Source organism: Sus scrofa, chromosome 13 (genome assembly GCF_054392235.1).
Source record: "Sus scrofa isolate SSC_HxYL_T2T_F1_AM1 chromosome 13, Sscrofa_HxYL_maternal_Yorkshire_Landrace_v2.0, whole genome shotgun sequence".
In the NCBI taxonomy this organism is placed as follows: Eukaryota; Metazoa; Chordata; class Mammalia; order Artiodactyla; family Suidae; genus Sus; species Sus scrofa.
The window spans coordinates 62,788,571-62,809,950 of NC_139395.1; the positions used below are offsets into that span (position 1 = coordinate 62,788,571).

General features: G+C 46.9%; 1 protein-coding gene across 32 annotated transcripts in view; it reads right to left on the reverse strand.

Annotated features, from left to right (window-relative positions):
- Positions 1–21,380, reverse strand: part of LRIG1 (leucine rich repeats and immunoglobulin like domains 1) — a 618,703-nt gene that overhangs the window by 50,744 nt on the left and 546,579 nt on the right. For 29 of the 32 annotated variants that reach the window (XM_084988949.1, XM_084988952.1, XM_084988951.1 and 26 more), the window contains one exon: positions 16,002–16,076. The exons of the other annotated variants lie outside the window; for them this stretch is intronic. Coding sequence is in view for 4 of the 29 variants with exons in the window: in XM_005669717.4 (XP_005669774.3) it covers positions 16,002–16,076 (75 nt within the window). In the remaining 25 variants the exon portion in view is untranslated. The remainder of the gene's footprint in view (positions 1–16,001; positions 16,077–21,380) is intronic. 32 annotated transcript variants of the gene reach the window in all.

A 21,380-nucleotide genomic window follows, 5' to 3' on the forward strand; every position in this document is an offset into this window, starting at 1 on the left:
GACTGAACTTGCCTCCTGGTGGTGCGGAGTTGCCCATTCCACAATGGGAACTCTGCTCCATTTCTTTCTTGAAACCACAAGCTTCAATTTTCTCCTTTGCTTTAAGTTTTAAAAAACAGATCACAGGCCTAAATTGTCAAATGTAAACTAAACACTTTTAAGAAAAAACACAGGAGAAATCTACTTTTGAGATCTAAAGGTAGGCCAAAGTTTTAGATGTGATATTAAAAGCACAATCCATAAAAGGAAAAACTAATATACTAGACTTATACCCAAACTGAAAACATTTGCTCTAGGAAAGATTCTGTTTAAGATGCAAAGGCAAGCTACAGACTGGGAGAAAATATTTTCACACCACATATCCAACAAAGAACTAGTAACTAGAATATATAAAGAACTCTCAGGGAGTTCCCTTTGTGGCTCAGTGGTTAACAAACCTGACTAGGTTTCATGAGGATGCATGTTTGATCCCTGGCCTCACTCGGTGGGTTAAGGATCCGGTATTGCCGTGAGCTCTGGTGTAGGTTGCAGACATGGCTCAGATATGGCGTTGCTGTGGCTGTGGCGCAGGCCGGCAGCTGTAGCTCTGATTGGACCCCTAGCCTGGGAAAGTCCATATGCCACAGGTGTGGCCCTAAAAAGCAAAAAAAAAAGAGAACTCTCAAAACTCAACAGCAACTCCACCCACCCCCCACAAACAACCCAGTTAGAAAAGAGACAAAAGACATGAACAGATGTTGCTCCAAAAAGAATATACAGATGAGAAGTAAGCACATGAAATAATGTTCAACATCATTAGCCATTAGGGCAATGCAAATTAAAACCGCCATAAAAAAATCAATATGCACCAACTGAATGGCTAAAATAAAAGCATACTGACAATACCTAATGCTGGCCATGATGTGGAGAACCAGATCATTCCCCCATTGCTGGGAGGAGTACAGGCACTCAGATAAGGTATGGCACTTTCTTAACAAAATCAAACAAATAACTACCATATGATGCAGCAATTACCCTCTAGGGCATTTCTCCCAGAGAAATGAAAATTTATGTTCGTACAAAGATGTTCACAGTGGCTTTACTCCTAAGAGCCAAGAGGCAAGTGGTTGACCAAAGTGTGTTCCACCCACATGATGCATACTACTCAGCAGAAAAAAAAAAGTGAACTACTGATACACACAACCATCTAGATGCATCTCCAGAGAACGATGCTGAATGAAAACAAGCCAATCCCAAAGGGTTAGATGCTATGACTCCACTTATATAACATTCCTTAAATAACAAATTATATACATATGAAGGACATACTAGAGACTACCAAGGGTGTGGGTATGAAAAGGTAACACAAGGGATCCTTGTGGAGATGGAAACATTCTGTGTCTTGATTGTATCAAAGTTGTATCAAAGTTGATTGTATCAAAGTTTTGCCAGAGGTTGTCACTGGGGGAAACTGGGTTAAGGGTACAAGAGCATCTTTCTACATTATTTTTTACAACAGCATGAGGCTCTACAATGATCTCAAAGTAAAAAGTTCATTAAAACGACAGGAAGACATGGCAAGACATTCACAATGGAATCAGAGAAACCCTGGTGGAATCAGATAGCCTACTCGCTACCCCACATGGGCTCCAGCAGAAATGCATAACCATCTCCAAGAGCCAAGGACCAGAAACTGCTGCGCTTTGCAAAATTTCTGCAACCTAGGGACAGACACAAACTCTTTAATTACGTTCCACTGATTAGGAAGGAATTGGGAGCCAGGACTCAGAGAAAGATGTCACTGATAATGTTTACTGGAAGACCAGTGGCCCCTGCCTGGCATATCAGGAACTCCTGCTCAGTTCTGCATCCTGTAATTTGGCTGAGCCCTAACACTACGTTGCCAAGCAGGAGGGCCTGCTGGGTGTCCAGACTGTGACAGCAGGGGACACAGGTCAGGCTTGTACGGCCAGACCTGAGGTTCTCCAAACACCATCCCTGGAACACCAGCCTTGGGAGGAGCTCTAGGAAAACGTTCTGGAATGACTGCATCTATTTCTCTCTTGTCATTCCTGGAAAACTCTCAAAGCAGATCCAGAAAAAGATACCTTTTCATTCGGCATATGCTAAACTCACATGACTGCAATTGTTAGTATCTCATAGAACAAAGGTCAGGGTGGCTCATTTTATGTGGGAAACACCATGCTTCCCACCTACGCCCCTGGCTCTCCATATCCCATGGCAAAGAAGGCTGTTTAATTTTAGCTCTGGGTTTTCTGAACTTTCTGACTACAGAGAAGTGGTCAGAAGGGGCTGCATGCGGGCATGTGCACTGATTCTCAACCTCCACTCTGGAAAAAGCCTTTGCCCAGTCCACCTGCAAGCCCCTCCCAGGTGAGCAAGGATCAGGAAAGCCATTCTAGCACACCCAGGGAAAGGGTGATTTCACCTCTGTGCAAACCGAGGCTTGGAAAGCTGCTGCTGGACAGCAACAGGGTGAGGACTCAAACCAAGACAATGGACCCAAGGGCCCGCACACCTCCCCTTAAACTACACTGCCTTCCTTGGGGTAGTTTCTATGATTACCTGCTCTCCTATAACATCTGCTCGGCTTATCAATACATCAAGGAAAGCAAGTTCTCTCTCTCAGATGAAAAGAGCCATGCCCTCAGGTAACTCCCAACAGACCATTTTTGTTATTACTTGTCCCAAATGTGTGCCTTCACCTTGCCAACAACATCTATCCCAATATCTGCCCTATACATCAAAATCACTCATTCTTGGACAGACTCATTTATTTAGTCCTTTACTTTTTCTTTTTTGGCTGCCCTGTGACATATGGAGTTTCCGGGCCAGGGATCAGATCCAAGCTACAGTTATGACTTATGCCAAGGCTGCAGCAACGCTGGATCCTTAAACCCACTGCACTGGGCTGGGGAGCAAACCTGCTTTTCCCAGTGCTCCAAAGACACCACCGATCCTGCTGCCCCACAGAGGGAACTTCTAGTCCTTTATTCATTCAAACATGTGTGGGGTGCCTGTTAGGCGCAGCTGCTGTAATAAAAAGGTAAAGTGGACTGCAGTATGGTTGATCCCCCAATTCCCCAGTTAAGCATGGCTGATATAGACTGAGCCCCTTCCTAACAGTTGAGGCAACAAAAGCCCAAAGTGGAGAGGTGACTGGTGACAGAGCCTGGAGGGCTTCTCTGGCAGAGGTAGGGCTAGCAGCCAAGGGGGAGGCCACAGGCATTGGAGGAAAGGATGCTTCCTCCCCAGCCCCAGGGACCAGCGCCCACCTAGCAGAGAACGGCTTGCACTTGGAATTCAAGAGGTAGAAAGCGCCTTAACAGGTGATGTCCTGACAAGAGGACAGTGAGGGGGTTTTTCCTGCCAGCAGAGAAGTCACCCTAACACCCCAATGTCCAGCTGGAGGTGGACAGAGAAAGGACCAAGATTTTCTGCTCAAACATCCACAAAGGAGCAGCCATTCAAGAGGCAGGAGGGGGCTTCACCAATGTGTTCTCTCTTCCTCAAAGTGACCCACAGGGCCACCGAAGCAGGGACAGGATGTACCCTGGCTCTATCAGGAAATGGCGCTGACTATTCTCCCAATGCAGAGCAGCACTTTGCTTTCTTTCCTTTTTTCTCTGTGTTTTCTTTTACAGCTGCACCTGTGGCATAGGGCAGTTTTCCATGCCAGGGGCCGAATCAAAGCTGCAGCGGCAGACCCACGCCACAGCCACAGCCAAGCTGGATCCTTAACCCACTAAGCGAGGCCAGGAATCAAACCCACATCTTCATGGACACTGTAATCAGTTCCTGACCTGCTGAGCTACAATGGGAACTCCCACTTTGCCTTCTCAATCCATTTCCTTACTGGGCTCCTCGGGAGCTGGAGCGAACTCTCTTTCAGGGAACGAGGGAAAGTGAAGACAGATGAGAGACTCTTACTTGGAATCACACCATTGCTGGAGGACCCCCAAATTGGGGCTCTTGTTAAACACATGAGAGAATGAGGGAGGGGGGCAGGGGCCAGCTGGGCCTGTAAGGAGCCTCGGGTGGTGAAAGGGTTTATCAGCGAGGTCAGTGAGGCCAGGAGACAGGGGAGCCCCTGGAATGGCCAGTCCTCATGCCAACTCCCAGAACCGAACAACAATTACGAGGCAGAAAAACTTCGCTGTGCTGATAACCACTGTTTGTCTACTTATAAAAAAAAATTACTCTTGATTTGGAGGAAAAGTCCCATCCCAAAAAGGACCAAGGGAACTTCTTTCCACTCATTTCCAAATTTTGTGACTTGCCGAAGGGTCCAATTTCCATCAGATAGTTATCCAAACTCAATGTCAGCACTAGAATTTTACTATATTACAACACAGCTTTTGGGTGGGATTACAGGGAATCTTTACCTTCTATGGCATATATTTACATCTTTTTTTTTTTTTTTTTTAAAGAAGGGCAAAGTCTTACTTTTGGAATTACCAAGAAAAAAGTTTTTAAAGACACTGAAATAAGTTTTGCCTATTGTTTTACTGTAAGGTTTTTTTGTTTTTGTTTTACCATCATGAGACATGTCTGATTTACAGGCAGAATGCAAGAGGAAGATGGGTGGTCTGGCTTTCAGGGGTAAAAAAAAAAATGACCCAGATTAGGCAGCAAATTCACAGTCAAGTTTTGTGATCACCAAATGAGGTGGTCATGCCTCGCCAGAACAAACACACTGCCCACACACCACAAAGGCAAAGCACGGCTTGGTCATTTTAACTTTGAAGGACCTTTGGCTAACTTTGAAGGACCTTCCCACATCAATGGTAAAAGAACCAAGTAAAATCTCCAGTAGAGACCCCAAAATCCTAAGGGCTAAACTAAAGGTCAGTAGTCTTCATATTTATTTTTCCTCCCCTGAGAGGGAAAAAGAAAGTAAAAAAGAAGGTGTTAAGGGCAGAAAGGTAGGGGAGCCAGGGTATATTAAGTAACAGGTATCAGAGGGCAGGAGAGAAGGTGACAGAACCTGCCAACTGCAACTGCCCAGCTGTGACTCATTAAAACTTTTGCCTGCACATCAAAAGGACCTGGAAAACTTTAAGATACCAATGTCTGCACCCAACGCCCCTCCCCCAAGAGTACCCCAGCCCCCACGTTTTCCTTTAACCTGGTTGGGATGTGGCCTGGGCACCTAGGCTTATTTTATTCAAGCTCCTCAGGTCATTCTACTGTGTAGCCTGGGACTTGAGCCCCTGCTGAGTGAGGTTTGCTGCCTGCTGTACCTACCCCAGGGAGAGGAACTACAAGAGAAAGAGGAGGGAAATCAACTCTCTTCCAGGTGCACACAACAGTTCCCACGGCAGGAATAAATACTCCAGAAAGCTAAGGATCACACACACACACACACACACACAAGGCTGGAGTCTATCTATCACAAGAGAGCTAGCCACAAGGTGTGTGCGCAAGTAGAGTCTGTTTCCAGGGGATGACCCTCTGCCTCCAGGTTACATGGAGAATAACCATCACACCATCACAGCAGGCAATGCAGAGCCAGCTCTGCCCACACAGAGGGGACGGGGCCCTGGATGGTCAGATATAAAGTAGTGTCTCCAACCTGGTGCACCTTCACTAAACCTCAGACATTGTACTGAGATGCACAGTATTCAGTGAACCTTCACAGCCGAGTGTATCAAAGAGCATGAGCGAGCAAATTGAGGGCCGAGAGCACACAGCAAGGGCGATGGGAGAGGACTTGTACCCAGATTCAACAGGTCCCAAGCCTTCTCTTAACCCCTATGCAGAATCACCCCCTCTCTGTACAGTGGGACATTCACTGGCATCTCCCTTCTTCCTATATTACTTGGAGAAGGCACCCTAGTCTTTCCAAACTGATTCACAACAGCCCATCTGACATACCCCTCCCCATGCATACAGCGTTTCTTTGCCCTCCAAGACTCTACAACCATATAGCTGAGCAGAGACCTGGAACCCCCATGGAGGACACCACCACCCCCGTCCCAGAGTGCCATCTGGCTGCATCCCACACATTTGCATCTCCTGGTTGAAGGACCTGGGAAGCAAAAACCACAAGTTGGCACCTTTATCTCAGCTGTTTGGGTTTGAAAGGCATCCAGGAAGTGAGGAAACTGCGAAAGAATTTGCCTTGATGTGATATGTTGAAGGGCAGATGGCCACTATTGGAGAAGCTGCTGGCACAAGTGAACACGCCTGGGCTCTGCGGTGACCAGACCATTGGGCCAGTCTTCCTCACTGTGCTCTCACAAGACTGACAACCAGTCCTGCTCAGAATAACCAACCTGTGGGTATGATTAGGACATGAGGGCAAGTGAAGCTAATCCTCAGGGCAAGAGGACTTCCTGTAACTGCATCAGTTAACAAAAACCATACTGAAGGCTGAGCAGCCTTCCAAGGGAGGCAGACACACGGTGTGGAGAGACGCCCCTGCCTGGGGCGGAGCCTCTCAGCCACACCCCAGAGCAACATCAGAACCTTCTGGCCACAATCCTGAGGCATCCCCTCTTAACATGATTTGTTATCATCAGCATGTGAAGTGACAAGACCCTCACCTAGGTTCCCAGACCACACATTTATCCATATACAATGAGCACAAACTCCAGAGGTACAGAGAAATGAGATCAAGACTCACCTCTATCACCTTCTGTGTGACTTGAGGCAAGTGCCTTGGTCTCTGTGTGCCTCAGGAGCATCATTTATAAAAAGTGCTTGACAACAGACGCTGTGCCTCCTAGGACAGCAGAGGCGACACAATGAGATGAGGCCCAGGGAGGCAAGCAGAGCAATGCCTGCCAACATCAGGGTACCACATACACGGGCCGTCACAATTTCCCATGTGGAGAGGTTGAACCATGACGACACTGCAACGTTTTGACCATTTCTGAACTATGAAACCCAACAATTTTACACAACTCGACTTAATACACTGGGTAAACTAAACGAGCTTAAAAAAAAAAAAAAAAAAAAAAAACCCGCCTTTGAACAGGCAGGGTGAATAGAATATTCCCTCCCTATCGCCCAACAATGACAGGCCTTATGAAAGGAAGGCCCGGTATAAATGCAAACACATTTCTTCCACTTGGGCTGTAAAAGCTGAAAATGGCTCCCAGGTGTGAGCAGACACAATAGGCCCAGCCTCCTCTGCAAGGTCACTGCAGGGGTCAAAGTCGAGCAGGCCATTTTCGGATTAGGTGCACACGCTGGTGAGGCTTCCCCCGGGGTAAGTGGATTACAGAAGCCACCTGCAGGAAGTGGGCGTTCGGGAGAAGGGGGAGGAAACGGCTGGCTGGAAGGGGGTGGTGGATATGGGCAGGGGCCAGCTCCTTTCACGCGGGAGATTGTGCAACTGATGAAGTGGCCTGCCACCCTTCCTGGCTCCAGGACTCCAGGTCACAGGGCCCTGCAGGGCTTCCAGCACCCATTGCTAAAAGGAGGCACTCCCCTCCAAGACCATCCATGGGCGGCACCAGCCACCCCCTTCCCACTGGAACTTGAACTCTATTTAAAGCTTATATGGTCATCAGAAAAAATGAGACGGGGTGGGGAGACATGGGGAAGAAACCAAACACACAACAAAGCCCAACTCTCAACTGCAGACCCTAAGCTACCAAGTTCCCCACAAAAAGGCAGTGACCTCTGTAACCAAGTTCCTATTCCACGGGCTCACCCCTTCCTCGGCTCCCCAGACCCCACAGCTGCTGTTCACTTTACTTTCCTAGCAAATGATTTGCAGATGGACCGCTCATCTGGCTGCTTCACCACCCCCACTCTCTAAGAGAGGGGACAAAAAGGAAAGAAAAGAGAGAAGGAAAATGACAAGTCAGGACTGTGTGTGATTTGGCAGGCTCGCGGCAAAGGCCTCGGCAGCTCCTTTCCCAGCGCAAGGCTCCCTGAGACTCGGGGCAAGAGGCAGTCTGCACTGCAGAACCCCTGGGAAGCTTCCGGGACAGAGAGCTGCTTTCTTTGTAAATTGGGTGTTTAACTTTCTATTTTCAGGCTCACTGGTGGTGTCCAGCTTCGGATGAGGCTGCAGGTCTGAGAACCAGGGGTCCTGCTCTGCCTTCCGGCAGAAGGTTGCTGGCCCTTCATGGCAGCCTGCCTGTCGACAAAGGGAAAAAGGAGGAGAGGGGAGCTAACTGGCCTTGAAATGGAGGCAGCTGGGTCCTCTGAGCACTTCTCCGTGCAGTTCCAAGAGCCCAGCGTGTTGGCTGAGCACGGTGGCGCCCATCAGATGCCTGTAACTGATGCTCAGTGGAAGGTGAGGGGGTTGGAGAGAGAGGAGGTCCATGCAATGTCGCTTCATCTGGGAACCTTCCCCACCTTGTGCCCTATCAGTGACAGCAGTGAGGAGCCCCTGAGCCATTCACCAGCCCTTGCCTGCATCACATCTGTCTGTTGACCCATCTTTCTCTGCAGCTAGACTGTGAGTCCCTTGAAGGCAGGGACTCCTGGCTTGTAGCACATTTGTTGGACCTGGGCTGCATGTTTGTTGGACCTGGGCTTCTCATGGGGCACACGCCCGCACACCTCCCAGTGGCTGTGAGCATGAGCCCCTAGGCCCCAGTACAGCTTCCTCCCCTCTCCTCTCATTTCTTGTGCCCACTGACAACCAAGTGGCACAAGGCGGGGAGAACAGGAGGTGAGTAACTGGATTACATACAACTCAGGGTGGGGGGCCAGTGTGGGCCCTCAGTTCTGATTTCTCCATCAGGGCAGAAAAGCATTGCTTTGCTCACCTGTGAGATGCCCCTTTTAACTTCCACCTGGAACAAAGCCCCACCATTCAATCTTAGTGCAGGGCAAAGTTTTATCTGATAACAAGGACTAATAATCAGCAAAAAGGTAAGTGGCGCTAAAAGCAGCTCCCTGCGCCTCCTCCTGCGCAGGCAGACGGGGCTTCGAGGTGAGCTGCTGATACCCACTCATGGAGACTGAACAGGTGTCCCACCAGGAGGGGCTGTTCACTGGAACTGGTGAAGGTCCGATGGGGAGACCTGGGGGACCACCACTAAACAGCAGATTAAGCAGAGACAAATTCCTAACAGCCATGGGCCTCAAACCCACAGCCACACACAGATCTGTGCTGCCTGTGTTCACTCAGTGTCCACTGCCCCCAGCACTTTCCTCAGAAGTCAGAACCAGGGCTTGGAATACCACCATTCCAAATATGTGCCTCTTTCCACACCAGTGACATGGGGCATTTGTCTAAATAATCTAATGCCTTCCAAAAGCTCAGCAGCTTGGTCAGTAAAGACTCCATACACAGCACATGTCACCCTGCCCACCACATCACTATATAAACCCAGGCAATGGTTCTCAAAGGGGGGGTTCCCAAACCAGCGGTATCAGCATCACCTGGGAACTGGGGCTGGGTCCCAGCCACCCTGTGTCCCAGAGAGTCTTTCAGGCGATTCAAGTAAATGGTCTAGTATCAGACCCAAACAGTTGATGGAGAAGCCATGATCTCCCAAGGTAAGGGGCATGGCCCTTTATCTAGAGGAAAGAGTGTTCACACCAAAAGAAATCTGGGCAAACAAGGCAGAAGGTGAGCATGTCTCTAAAGATACAGAGGAAAGAATTGCAGCCCCCATTCTACATCTGTTTTCCTGTTGTGCTATTTTCTGACCAGGTCCACAGCTTTCCTTTAGCATCTGGGAACTGCACCCACCACAGGCTGCTCAGGGAACGAGGACATTCACAGTTGACTGAGGGCTTTTTATTTATTTATTTATTTAAAGTTTTCTTTGCTTTTTTTGGCCACCCCATGGCGTATGGCATTCCCAGGCCAGGGATCAGATCTGAGCTGCAGTTGCGAGCTATGCCACAGCTGTACAATGCTGGATCCTTAACCCGTTGTGCTGGAGTGGGGATCGAACCTGCATTCTTGTGCTCCAGAGACACTGCTGATTCCGTAGGGCCACAGCAGGACTTTGTTTTAAACCATAACTTTTAAACCATAACTTTGTTCACCGATTCTCCCTAAGGTGTTTCAGTCACTACTAACTCCACGATCCTTCAGAGGACGCGCCCAAAGGCTCACAGAAAATAAGACGCCAAAGGCCCAGGTGGGTTGACTTACACCAAGGCCCAACCTGACCGGCCTTCCTTCACCAGCAAAGCTAAACTGGGCTCTCAGTGGAGAATGACGCTCAGAGGCAGAATGGACAAAGAACTGTCCATTTCCACATTTGCTATCCAACTTGACTAAGTCCACTCTTAACCTGATGATCTTTGGATGGCCCAGCAAACTGCTCCACAGGAAGGACAGATGATCCCTGACCTTGGAGGGAACTGCCACACCCACTTCACCTTGTGCACATACATAGATAGCATCTCCACAGGTCCAGCTACACATCCATATGTAAAGAGCTCCACTGCCCAAAGTTACCACACAACTTTTTAAGACAAACTATGATTTCACACTTAAAGGGGAGAAGCAGGGTGTGCAAGAAAAGATTTAACATCAGTTTGGTTATGTTTGCAAATGATGACCCTCTTCCAGGTGCTAAGGCAGCAGAGAAAGTGTTAAGGGCAGCTGAGTGAAGAGAAAGGTGAGAGGCCTGAACGCAATTCCTTAGGGTAGAATAAAGCTACAATCTCTCTCACACACACACAGTTTTAGCAATGCCAGTCAGTGTAATTTCACCTGATTATTAGCAATCTCAGCTCAGGTCCTGGAGCCGAGTCTAATCTTCTAAAGTTGAATTGAGGGGCCCTTTGTCCCTGGCTTCCAGGCTGCCCCCCCACCACCGCCTCCCCAAGAAAGACATTCCTCTCCGCAGCCCCAAGCAGCAGCCCAGAACTCTCTGCCTCCTCGCTCAGGCTTGCTCTTTAATTACGCTTTAATGTGAATTGATCTTCCCATTAATGAGCCTGTAAAGAAGATTGATTTGGCCCCTTTTCTTCTAGGGGGTTTGCGAGGCACATGGGGAGTTAAGTATTGCTATTGATTTTGCTTCTCCAGCAGATCCAGCCAAGAAGAGCCCCCTCCATCCTTCCTGGCCTCAGGCCCCCTCAACGCACCCACACCCCAACTCCAGAGCTCCTTCCACTTAACTGGCCTCGAGTAGGGTCACAGCCAGGACACCAAGGTTCCTTCCTTCCAGGTTTTATTCACCAGAAGTTAAAATAAAGAGATGTGAAACTCCCCACCCCTTTTATTTAATCATCATTTCTTCAGTGAAGATGTCACAGCAAAATAAAGAATCCTGTAGCTAAATCTGCCTCTGATCTTTTTATTTAAATTTTTCATATTTTAAGTCTTTCAGGTATGTTTGCTAACATAAAAGTCCTTTCCTCAAAAGTTTAGGAAAAAAAAAAAAAGATGAGTTTTCAGATTACTGGTTGCCATGGAGCTGGGAGGAAGCGGGGGCAGTGACTGTTTAAGGGTAGGGGGCTTGTTTTGGGTGTAATTACAGTGTTCTAAAGTTAGGGTTGTGAGGGGAAAGCACTGAGAATGCACTAAAAGCCTGCTGAAATGATTAAATGGGTTTTTTATGTTAATTTTCTCTCCGTTTAAAAAAAATTAGTTTTCAGTAAAGTTTTTTTTCCCAAGATCTGAGGTGACAGGTATTTCACTGCGTTTTCAAATGCACCATAGACCTAAGAATTTTAACAGCACAATTACAAAGTCATGGGTAATTGTGTGCAAAGATTTTTAGCCTTGATCCCCTACCTGATGGAGGTCAACGGGGGGTGGGGGAGGGGGTGACAAGACAGATAAGGGACATGGTCTAAAATATACACCAACACAACAGGAGAAGTTATCTGGGAAACACGCTACAGCTACTATGCATGAGACAAAGAGCTGCCCTGTTTTAAAACTAAAGTGGATTTCACAGCAAGCTTTTTCACTCCTAAAACTTAAAGGAAAAAAAAAAAAAAAAGGCAACCATTTCCACTGGAACCAATCTTCTGAATGATACAAGTGCAATAACTACAGGGAAGACAGAAATTTTTCTTCTCCAGAAATGTCACTTATGCATCACACAAAATTACTGTTGCTGTGGGAATTGTAACTTGAGTTTCCTGGACTTCAAATTAGAAAAAAAACAAAAAACAAAACAAAAAAAAAAACCTACCGGCAGATTCTGCCCCTGGTAAACAAAAGTCTGTTTCTTTTTTCTGAGGACTATTTTATCAAATTGAGCTCCTTCACTCCAACCTAATCCTATTAAAAGCTTTCCTTGAGTTTAATGCTTTTCTTGTTATTAAGGACAAATGGCTTTGGCATTATCCTCAGAACATGATGCAAATAAAAATCTGCTCTTTGACAAATACTTTAATTGAATTGGATTCCTTTAATCAAAGTATTAACCAAATGAAATGTTTCTGAAGGACTCCAATTTCCCAAACTCTAGAAAACTAGGTTTTGATGCTCCGATAGTTAACACGGGCCTCAGCCTTTTCCTATGCAGCCCTCCCAACTGTGACCTGAGCAAACCAGGGTGCCAGTGCCCGGGGAATCAGAGCACTGTCGGTAGAGCAAGGAACCAGCGTTACTGACATGGAGAGACAGAAAACTAAACAGAGATCAAGAGCTGAATTCTACAGGAGAACAAAATCCAGAGGCCAAAGTCCCTAATTACAGATGTCTGTGCTGAAAGCCACAAAGCTGCTACTTCTGCTAAAAGACAGAAGGCAGCAACAGTGGTGATGGGACACTGGGGTCCATGATTCTTTTGCGACATTATTACCCTGACTTTGTTTCCGAGTCACAGAAGGAATATAAAAACTGTGAGAGCAGTTCCCAATGTGGCTAAGTAGGTTAAGAACCCGACTAGTATCCATGAGGATTCAGGTTCGATCCCTGGCCCCGCTCAGTGGGTTACGGATCTGGCATCGCCATGAGCTGTGGTGTAGGTTACAGACGTGGCTCAGATCCCACGTCACTGCAGCTGTGGCTTAGGCCTGTGGATGCAGCTCTGATTCAATCCCTAGCCTGGAACTTCCATATGCCATGGGTGGGGCCCTGAAAAAGCAAAAAAAAAAAAAAAAAAAAAAAAAAAAGAAGCCATGAGGATACTTTCACCACGTGTTTCAACTCCTTCATTCAACAAATGAGGAAAAAAGCAACACCAGCATCAGAGACAGAGCTGGATATATGCCCTTTTCCTTGACACTCCTACCTATAACCTTGTCCTATAAACTTGGCCCCAAAAAGTTGCCCTGGCTCATCTGATTCAGATGGCCTCTGCCATCTGGCCCCTTGCACTTTCTCATTAATTTTTTCATCCTTCTCCTGCCCACAAAGGGGAGACTTTGGAGACTAAGGGCTACCAACATGAACATGATGAGGCTAACTGACTGCACACATTTTGCAAAGCGTCAGGAACTTCCCATAGTGATACCGTTGAATCCTTTCAAGGTTACTCTGGTACACCCTTGGGGCCCCAAGTACAGGAGCACAGAAGGTACCCACTACAGGTATGTTGCACATGTGACACCTTTTAATACTATGGTTCTGAAAAGCCACAAACCCAAGAGCGAAAGAGGCCCTTCAAAGCCTGAACAGCTGGAATCATCACATGGATGGAGATCCTGGGTGTGTCTTCTTCACAAGCCAGTGTGAGAAAGCAACATGCACCTGCTACCACTCTGCTATCTTCTCCCCTGTCCTTTGCATGGTTCACGTGGCAAACATAGGAAGGCATGAAGGCCAATAGCATGATCCTTCGACCCCACAGTCATGCTACAAACCTAATTTTGCAGGCACTAAATCCAAGCATCTAAGATCACAGCCCCTCAGAGAAAAAGACGATAGAAACCTTTCAGTGTGTGCTGATTCAGAGGAATAACTGCCCAAGTCCAATGGAGACCAGCTTCAGGCCAAAGGTGATGGCCGGTCAACATGAACCTGCATCTTCCAAACTGAATTAAAACCAGGAGGAGAGTGTCTTTTTTTTTTTTTTTTTCCTTTTCTACTTTACATATTTTAATGCTGTCTAATGGAATAGCAGGAACAAGGCCAACCAGCCCCACTGCTCCGGGCACTTGGGCCAAGGAACAAAAATGTATTTTTAGTCTGCAGAGTAAGGCGTGACTTAGAGCACCACGGGCCCTCAGGGTGAGCTGGGGGCCCTGCCCACCACTGGCACAGGGCTGGTCCGAGTCACCAGCCATACTCCCACACCCAGTGCGGGGTGGGGTGGGGGGAGCAGTACATGGGGACATGGGTCCGGTCTCAGTCCCACAGCTCAATTCTGTAGCTTCCAGGAACTCAGGCAGCCTTGGTTTCCTGACTTGGAGCACAAAGATGTTCTCTGTGGCACTGGCTTCCCAACTGAGGAGCAGGGGGAGGGAAAGCAGTGTTTCTCAAACTTGAATGAGTAGGCAACTGGCCAAGGGACCTGTTAAGGCAGCTTCTGATCCAGCAGGGCTGGGGTAAGGCCTGAGATTCCACATTTCTAAAAAGCTCAGCAAGGACATAACATTGCTGGTGCAGGAACTATCCTTTATGTTGTAAGGAATTAAAAGCATCTCCCGGTACATTGTTCTCTGAACACACCAGAGACTGACAAGTCCCTAACTGGCCTGAGGTAAGGGAGACTCATTGAATTTAACCAGCGATGAAACACCTTCCAGATGCTAGACACACAGGCTAAATGGGTACAAAAGAAAGTCAGATCCTTGACTATGCACCTTGTGACAAAGAGCTACAACCATCATTCTAGCATTTCACAGGTACAAGACTTGACTCAGATCCTGTGGCCTTCAAGGTGTGATCATGCCCAGAGCCAAAGGGCTAGGTGACAACTAGCCACCAGGGAGCAGCAGCCACCATCTGTCACACACCTGCTATGGGGCGTGCAGGATGCTAGGAGCTTCATATACATCATGCTCCCCGAGAGTCTCATGCTCACTTTCCATATGTGGACAATGGGCCAAGAACACATTATGGAGATGAGGAAAATGAAATGCAGAGACATGAAGCTGTCTGTCCGGGACTTGAAGCTGGGCCACAATTCTAATCCCCGGCTTCCCAGGAAAAGGGTTAAGACTGACACTGTGTTTCACAAAGACAGGGCATCTCCTGGATGCTAGGCCCGTGGCCAGCAAAACCTGGAGATCTGAAGGCTGCACCAGCTATCAGATGGGTCATGCCTTCCTGCCCAGTCCCTCTGTTCAGCTCAGAGTTGAGAAAAGATACAGATAGGTGAGCAGATGAGTTATAATGCCAGCAAACTCAAAATCAAGTAAAAACAGGCAGGGCTGGAAGGGAAACAGGAGATTCAGAGTGAAAAGGGAGGTGCTATACTGAGGGAGCTGCCAATAAAATCTGGTCTAGAAAACTGCTGGACTCATGACTGGCTGGTCTGGAAAAACCTACAGGCCAGTTTTAAAGAAGCAAGCACCTCCATCTGACTGCTGAACAGGTGGGGTAACTCAGAGCTTACCTGCCCAACAAAGGCTCTTCACAGCCTCAATGATGACATTCCCCTCTCCCCGCACCTCCTGCCAGCATCCTCACTTTCTTTCCCTTCATACTCTTTTTCATTTCCAGTCTGTTGGCTATAATAATCAACAGGCCCTGTGTTGGCTAACACTTGACCATGACAACCAATTCCTTCCTTTTATGTTGATTTCAGAAGTCTAATGATTTGTCTTTTTTTTTTTTAAGCCATGCAATGGGCTGACTCACATTCAAATCCAAATTCACCTCCACAAAGTTCTGTAACTCCACATAGCTTCCTTTAAATCCAGTTTATTCATTGAGATTGCAGTTTAACCACTAGAACCAAGAAATTTAATTCTGTGTACCCCTGGGCCTTACAAAGACCAATCTACCCACCCACTCCCAAATTAGAGATGAGACAACACTTGAAGGTTTTAATCCTACACATCCCATAACAGCAGGCAATTGTCATCATCATTAGAGCTACATAGAGGAAGGCCATACTTCACCAGTAAGCCTAGGAACACAGCTTTTCCTGCCACCAAATGTCAGCAAGATGACCCCACGGTCTCATCACACAGCCCAGGGTCTCCCACATGGCACTACTTACAGAAAGAGAGAGACGATGTGAGAGGAGGCAGGGCCCAGCGACGGTATGGCTGCCAACTCATTGTTACTGAGGTACCTGTAAGGACAACCAGGAGACAGGAATCATTTAAGTCATTCACATTGCATACAAGGGAAATGGGGGTAAACCAAAAGCAAACAAACAAAAACAACAAAAAACAAAACAGTGCTGAGCTGGCCTGGGGAAGACTACTACTTTGTAGTGCTGAACACAAGATGAAGCATTTAAAAGCAAGTTTTGAATGACAGAGAAGGTCGGGGAGGCCACAAAAACTAATTACTGACCACACCCAGAGTTTGGGAATAAACACCAGGATGCCTCCTGGCTTCCAGAAGCTTCCAATCTATAGCTTAAAAATCGACTCACAGACAAGGAGCAGTGAAAACCAGCCAAGAGGCAGGACACAGACAAACAGTGCCCAAACTCATCAGTCAGAGAGCTCCTGTGGGCTGCAAGTCAGTAAAGGATTAGAGCAGGAAAGCCCACCCCTTCCTGGTTGCTTTTCACACGTCCGTGACATGGCTCTGCCCTCCCAAAGGGCATCACCCTGAGACGCAATGCCAGAGACTCCCTCACACCCTAGGGGCTCCCGGGGCTTGGGACACGTGGGCCAGTTATTCCACTAGCTCATCTGTGCTACAGCAAAGGAACTGGGCTTGAGAGTGCAGCTTCTCTGAACTCGGACGAAGCCTCCAGACACGTTTTCCAGGAATCTAGCCACATACACACACGCTTTTGCACGTAGACAATTTGAAAATCCTCTGCAGACAAGAGATGCTCTCTAAGCCCCCTTCCTGCTTGAACATTCTGAATGTGAACTTCCAAAACTCACAACTCTTAATTTAAGGGGAGGCTGGAGAACCAGAACACAGCTTGCCTGGTCCGCCCCCAGAGACTCTGCAATCTGGCCTCCTTACATGGACATGTATTTCCAAATCTGGAAAGAGAATCCAAAAATCAGACTTGCGAAGGGAGCCCCAAAATCCTTAAGAAAGCCAAAGTGCAGTGTTCGGCCCTTTTGCCGGGTAATGGGCTGGAAAGAAACTGTATCTGAGATGCAGAATCCAGGATAAAGCTGGGTTATATTTTTCTCAGTGATGACCTGCACAGGGAACTCTACCCAATATTCAATGATAACTAAGTGGGAAAAGAATGGATGTGTGTACGTGTATAACTGAAACATTTTGTTGTACAGCAGAAATTATTACAACATTGTAAATCAACAATACTTCAATAAAACTTTAGAAAATGAAAAAATACTAAAAAGAGAGTATGTCTTACATAGACCGTCTTGAGACAGTTTGAAGACAAGGCCACTGATATGACAGCTGGTATTCATACAAGAATACAGCTAGCATTTGCTTGAATAGAACAATCCGTTTGTCTGTCATCTTTTATAGAAATGAAAAGAAGAAAAAAAAAAAAAAAAGAAAGAAAAGGCCTTGAATTATCCCATTTCCCTTTCTTCAGTGCCAAAGTCAGTTAGAGACAAGCTTGGCAATTACTGGGCCGAGGGACACAGAATGTCTGTTTCAATAGCTTCATGACTGAAGCATCTGGCAGAGAGAAAGCAGATCCGTATCATGTGGCAAATCCTTTCTCCACTTAAAGGGCCCTTGTTTGTGTGCTGAAGTAGACAATTAATTACTTTAACAGTCTCTTATCTGACGGCCCCCTAAATCAGATTGCTTCTGCTTCACCTTTTATCTCTCTACCCCCTCTGTGATCCATTTTCCCATCTAACAGGGATGCTGAAAATCCTCCAACAGTCTGAATCTCTACTAATAAATTTTCATAGCACCATAAATGTACATATTACTAGCAGAGACCCTCAGATCTTATCAGAGCAAGGAAAACTAAGGTCAGGGCCTGTTGCCAAGAAGCCAGCTTGCTTAAGAACTCTTCATTTCTTAGAGATTTAGTCCAAAACACAGACGTTGGGGTCATAATAATAATAGTGGTAGCTAATTTACTTAGTTAGGGCTTATCATGTGCCAGTCACGGCTCTAAGACCTCTTCAATATATTAACCCATCTTCAGAGCCCTATAGATAGGCCCTATGAACATGTCCATCGTACCAATGAGAAAACTGAATCACTCAGAGGTTACGTCCTTTGACCAAGGTCACCAGTTGTAAGTGGCAGTGACCCTGGGGCGAGGGGAGGGGCTACACCCAACCTCTAGGTTCTTAACCATGATTTCTATTTCTCTGTAGCTGCAGCAGCAACTTTCCATGCATTACATAGCTGCATCATTACAACTCTAAATTAGGACCCAGACACTAGCACTGTTCCCTACCTTATAGGTAAGTTTTTTAAGTCAAGTCTCAGTTTAAGTCACAATCCCAGGGTGACACAGAAAGAGAGTGATACAGCCAAGGGCTGAACAAAGCACAACTGCAACTCAAGGAAAGCCACAAGCAGAAAAGCCAGCAGGCGGAAACTCCTAAGCCCTTAGATAACATGGTAGCTGTGTTTCAGTTGCTTGGGATCCGACTTGATCTTAAACCAGAGATAAACAGTAGGGACTTCTCTGCAAGGCAACTTTGGCTGAACGAGCTTGGTCTCAGGTCACCCCTACTGCACACACGACAGATTGCTACACCCAATTTCATGGAATAAGAAATGAGCAAGGAAAAGGGACATCATGACAACATTTCAAATCTTGACAAAAACGCTGGGAGCAGAGTGTAGAGCGGCCTCTGACCAGGGCTAAAGGTAACAGCATTTTATGTCTGGATCAGCAGCCCGGAGGCAGAAAGGGCAGGCTTTGAGCTCCACAGGGCTGCTTGGTTTATGAAAAGGAGAGTTGAAGCCCGGAGGAGATCTGCCAGGCCAGCTTAGTGCTCAATCATTTCTATTTAAAAAGAACCTCTAGTAAATCTAAGACTTAGCTCCACCACCACTGGCTCTCTCCTTGTTCGCTCTGTCCCCTGCTGAAATGAGAACACTATCCTCAAAAGGCAATGGAGGCTCCACTCGCACTGAGACCAACTTGCCAGACTGAAATAGAGACCGGTCAAAAATAGCACTGCCAGAGCCGGGCAGGGAAGGGCCTTCGGGAAGCTCAGCACAGTCTCCACACACAAGGACGCTGTTGAAATTTAGGACAGTGTTTGATGAAATCTTCTGACTCTTGGGCTCTTCATCTTCCCCCCTTGACACTCCTCCTCCCTACCCTGAGATGTGCTTCTATCCAAGGCCCTAAAAATCCTCCTAAAACACATGGCTTCTATAACTGAACCCTTTCCTGATGATTCAGGACCAAGAAACAGTGGAGAAGCTGCAGACATGAATAGTGGCCCAACCCTGGAGCTGGAAAAGGTGTGAAAAAGGCACACAGGGCTGCATGGACTGACTCCCTGCCTCCCCTACCCACCTCCCCCTCCTGGGTCAGAACCTGGAGGTGGGCCTTTCCCAACCTTCTCAGCCTCCATTTATTTGACTTGGTTAAAGGACATATTTCCATTTTGCAAGATGTAAAAGGTTAGGATATTTCAGAGGACTTTCATTATTATGATTGTCTCAGTCAAATGAGGCATCAACAAACAATGAAAAACAAACTCATGGAGTCATTCTGAGTTAGAGCGCTTGGGTACATGTGTGTGTTTTTTTTTTAATGTTGGGCTATATTTATTTACTTAAAAGCTGATTTAAGCACGCAGTACAATTTTCAAATGATTTCTCAAAACACACACCAGGAATACATATATATATATATATATATATATATATATAAACATACAGCTTCCTTGCCCTTCTGCCTCCAAGAGGAAGCTCCTGCTGTTGGCTGCTAGAGATGGACACGTGTTTTTCTTTCACACAGATGCTTGTGTGTTATACAGACTGTTCTGTCCCATTTCCCCACTAGTAATAGATCTTGGAGAGCTCCCCCCCCCCTTTTTTTTTCTTTTCTTTTTACAGCTGCACCTGTGGTGTATGGAATTTCCCAGGCTAGGGGTTGAATTGGAGCCACAGCTGCAGGTTGACACCACAGCCACAGCAATGCTGGATCCAAGCAGTGTCTGTGACCTACACTGCAGCCTGCAGCAACACCAGATCCTTAACCCACTGAGCAAGACCAGGGATCAAACCCTCATCCTCATGGACACTATACTGGGTTCTTAACCCACTGAGCCACAATGGGAACTCCTCCCTAATTCTTTTAACAAGCAACCGAGTGCTCCTCCGTAATTTATTCAGCCAATCTGCTACTCCTAGACACTTTGGTTGTTTCCAAACACAAAGTGAGATGCCATTAATAGGCCATCCAAGTTAGGCCAAGGGTTGGAACATCAGTTCTACTTGTTTTCCTTTTTTCCTTTGGTCTTTTTGTCTTTTTAGGGCCACACCATTGGCATATGGAGGTTCCCAGGCTAAGGGTCCAATCAGAGCTGTAGTCTCCGGCCTACGCCACAGTAACTTGGGATCCAAGCCACGTGTCTGTGACTTACACCACAGCTCATGGCAATGCTGGATCCTTAACCCACTGAGTGCAGCCAAGTCCTCACGGATGCTAGTCAGGTTCTCGAACCACTGAGCCATGATGGCAACCACAGCAGTTCTTCTTGTATTTCAAACAGGAGAAGGTCATCAGTAGCAGTTAGGAGCACAGGTTTTAGAGTCAGGGCTATTTAATCAATAACTGCCACTAGTGCTTTCAGCTACTTGAGAATAAGGCAGACTAAATAATGACTTTCCCAAGACTGAGGATATAGTCTGTACACCAGATGGCCAGATATAGTTATTTTAATATCATGATATAGGATATGTTGCTTTAAGGCAACACTTACAAACAATAATAATCAGGGAGAATGCTGTTCTATGTGCCAGGCTCTATGCTGAGGGCTTTACGTGCTGCATCTCATTGAATGACATGTCAGCCCTTTAAAGAAGGCACGAAATGATCACTTCACCTTAAAAGAAGAAATTGAGGCCCAGTTACAGCATAGCAGAGCAGGGACTAAACAGCTCAGATTTTTTTTGTTTCTTTTTTGGTTGCCCCACAGCATATGGAATTCCCAGGCCAGGGATCAGATCGAGCTGCAGTTGTGACCTAAACTGTAGCTGTGGCAACGCTGGATCCTTAACCCACTGTGCTGGGCCAGGGATCCAACTTATGTTCCAGTGCTCCTAAGATGCTGCCGATCCCGTTGCACCACAGCAAGATCTCCGTAAACAGCTCAGATTTTTAAATGAGACCGATCCAGGTCCATTCAACCCTGAGCCTACTGCCTACCAACTGAATGGCCTTTGGCAAGTCACTTAACCTCACTGTGCCTTAATTTCCTTCTCAAAAAAAAAAAAAAACTGCTGAATGCAAGCACCAACTTTGTAGGGTTTTGGCAGGATCTGGCTGAAA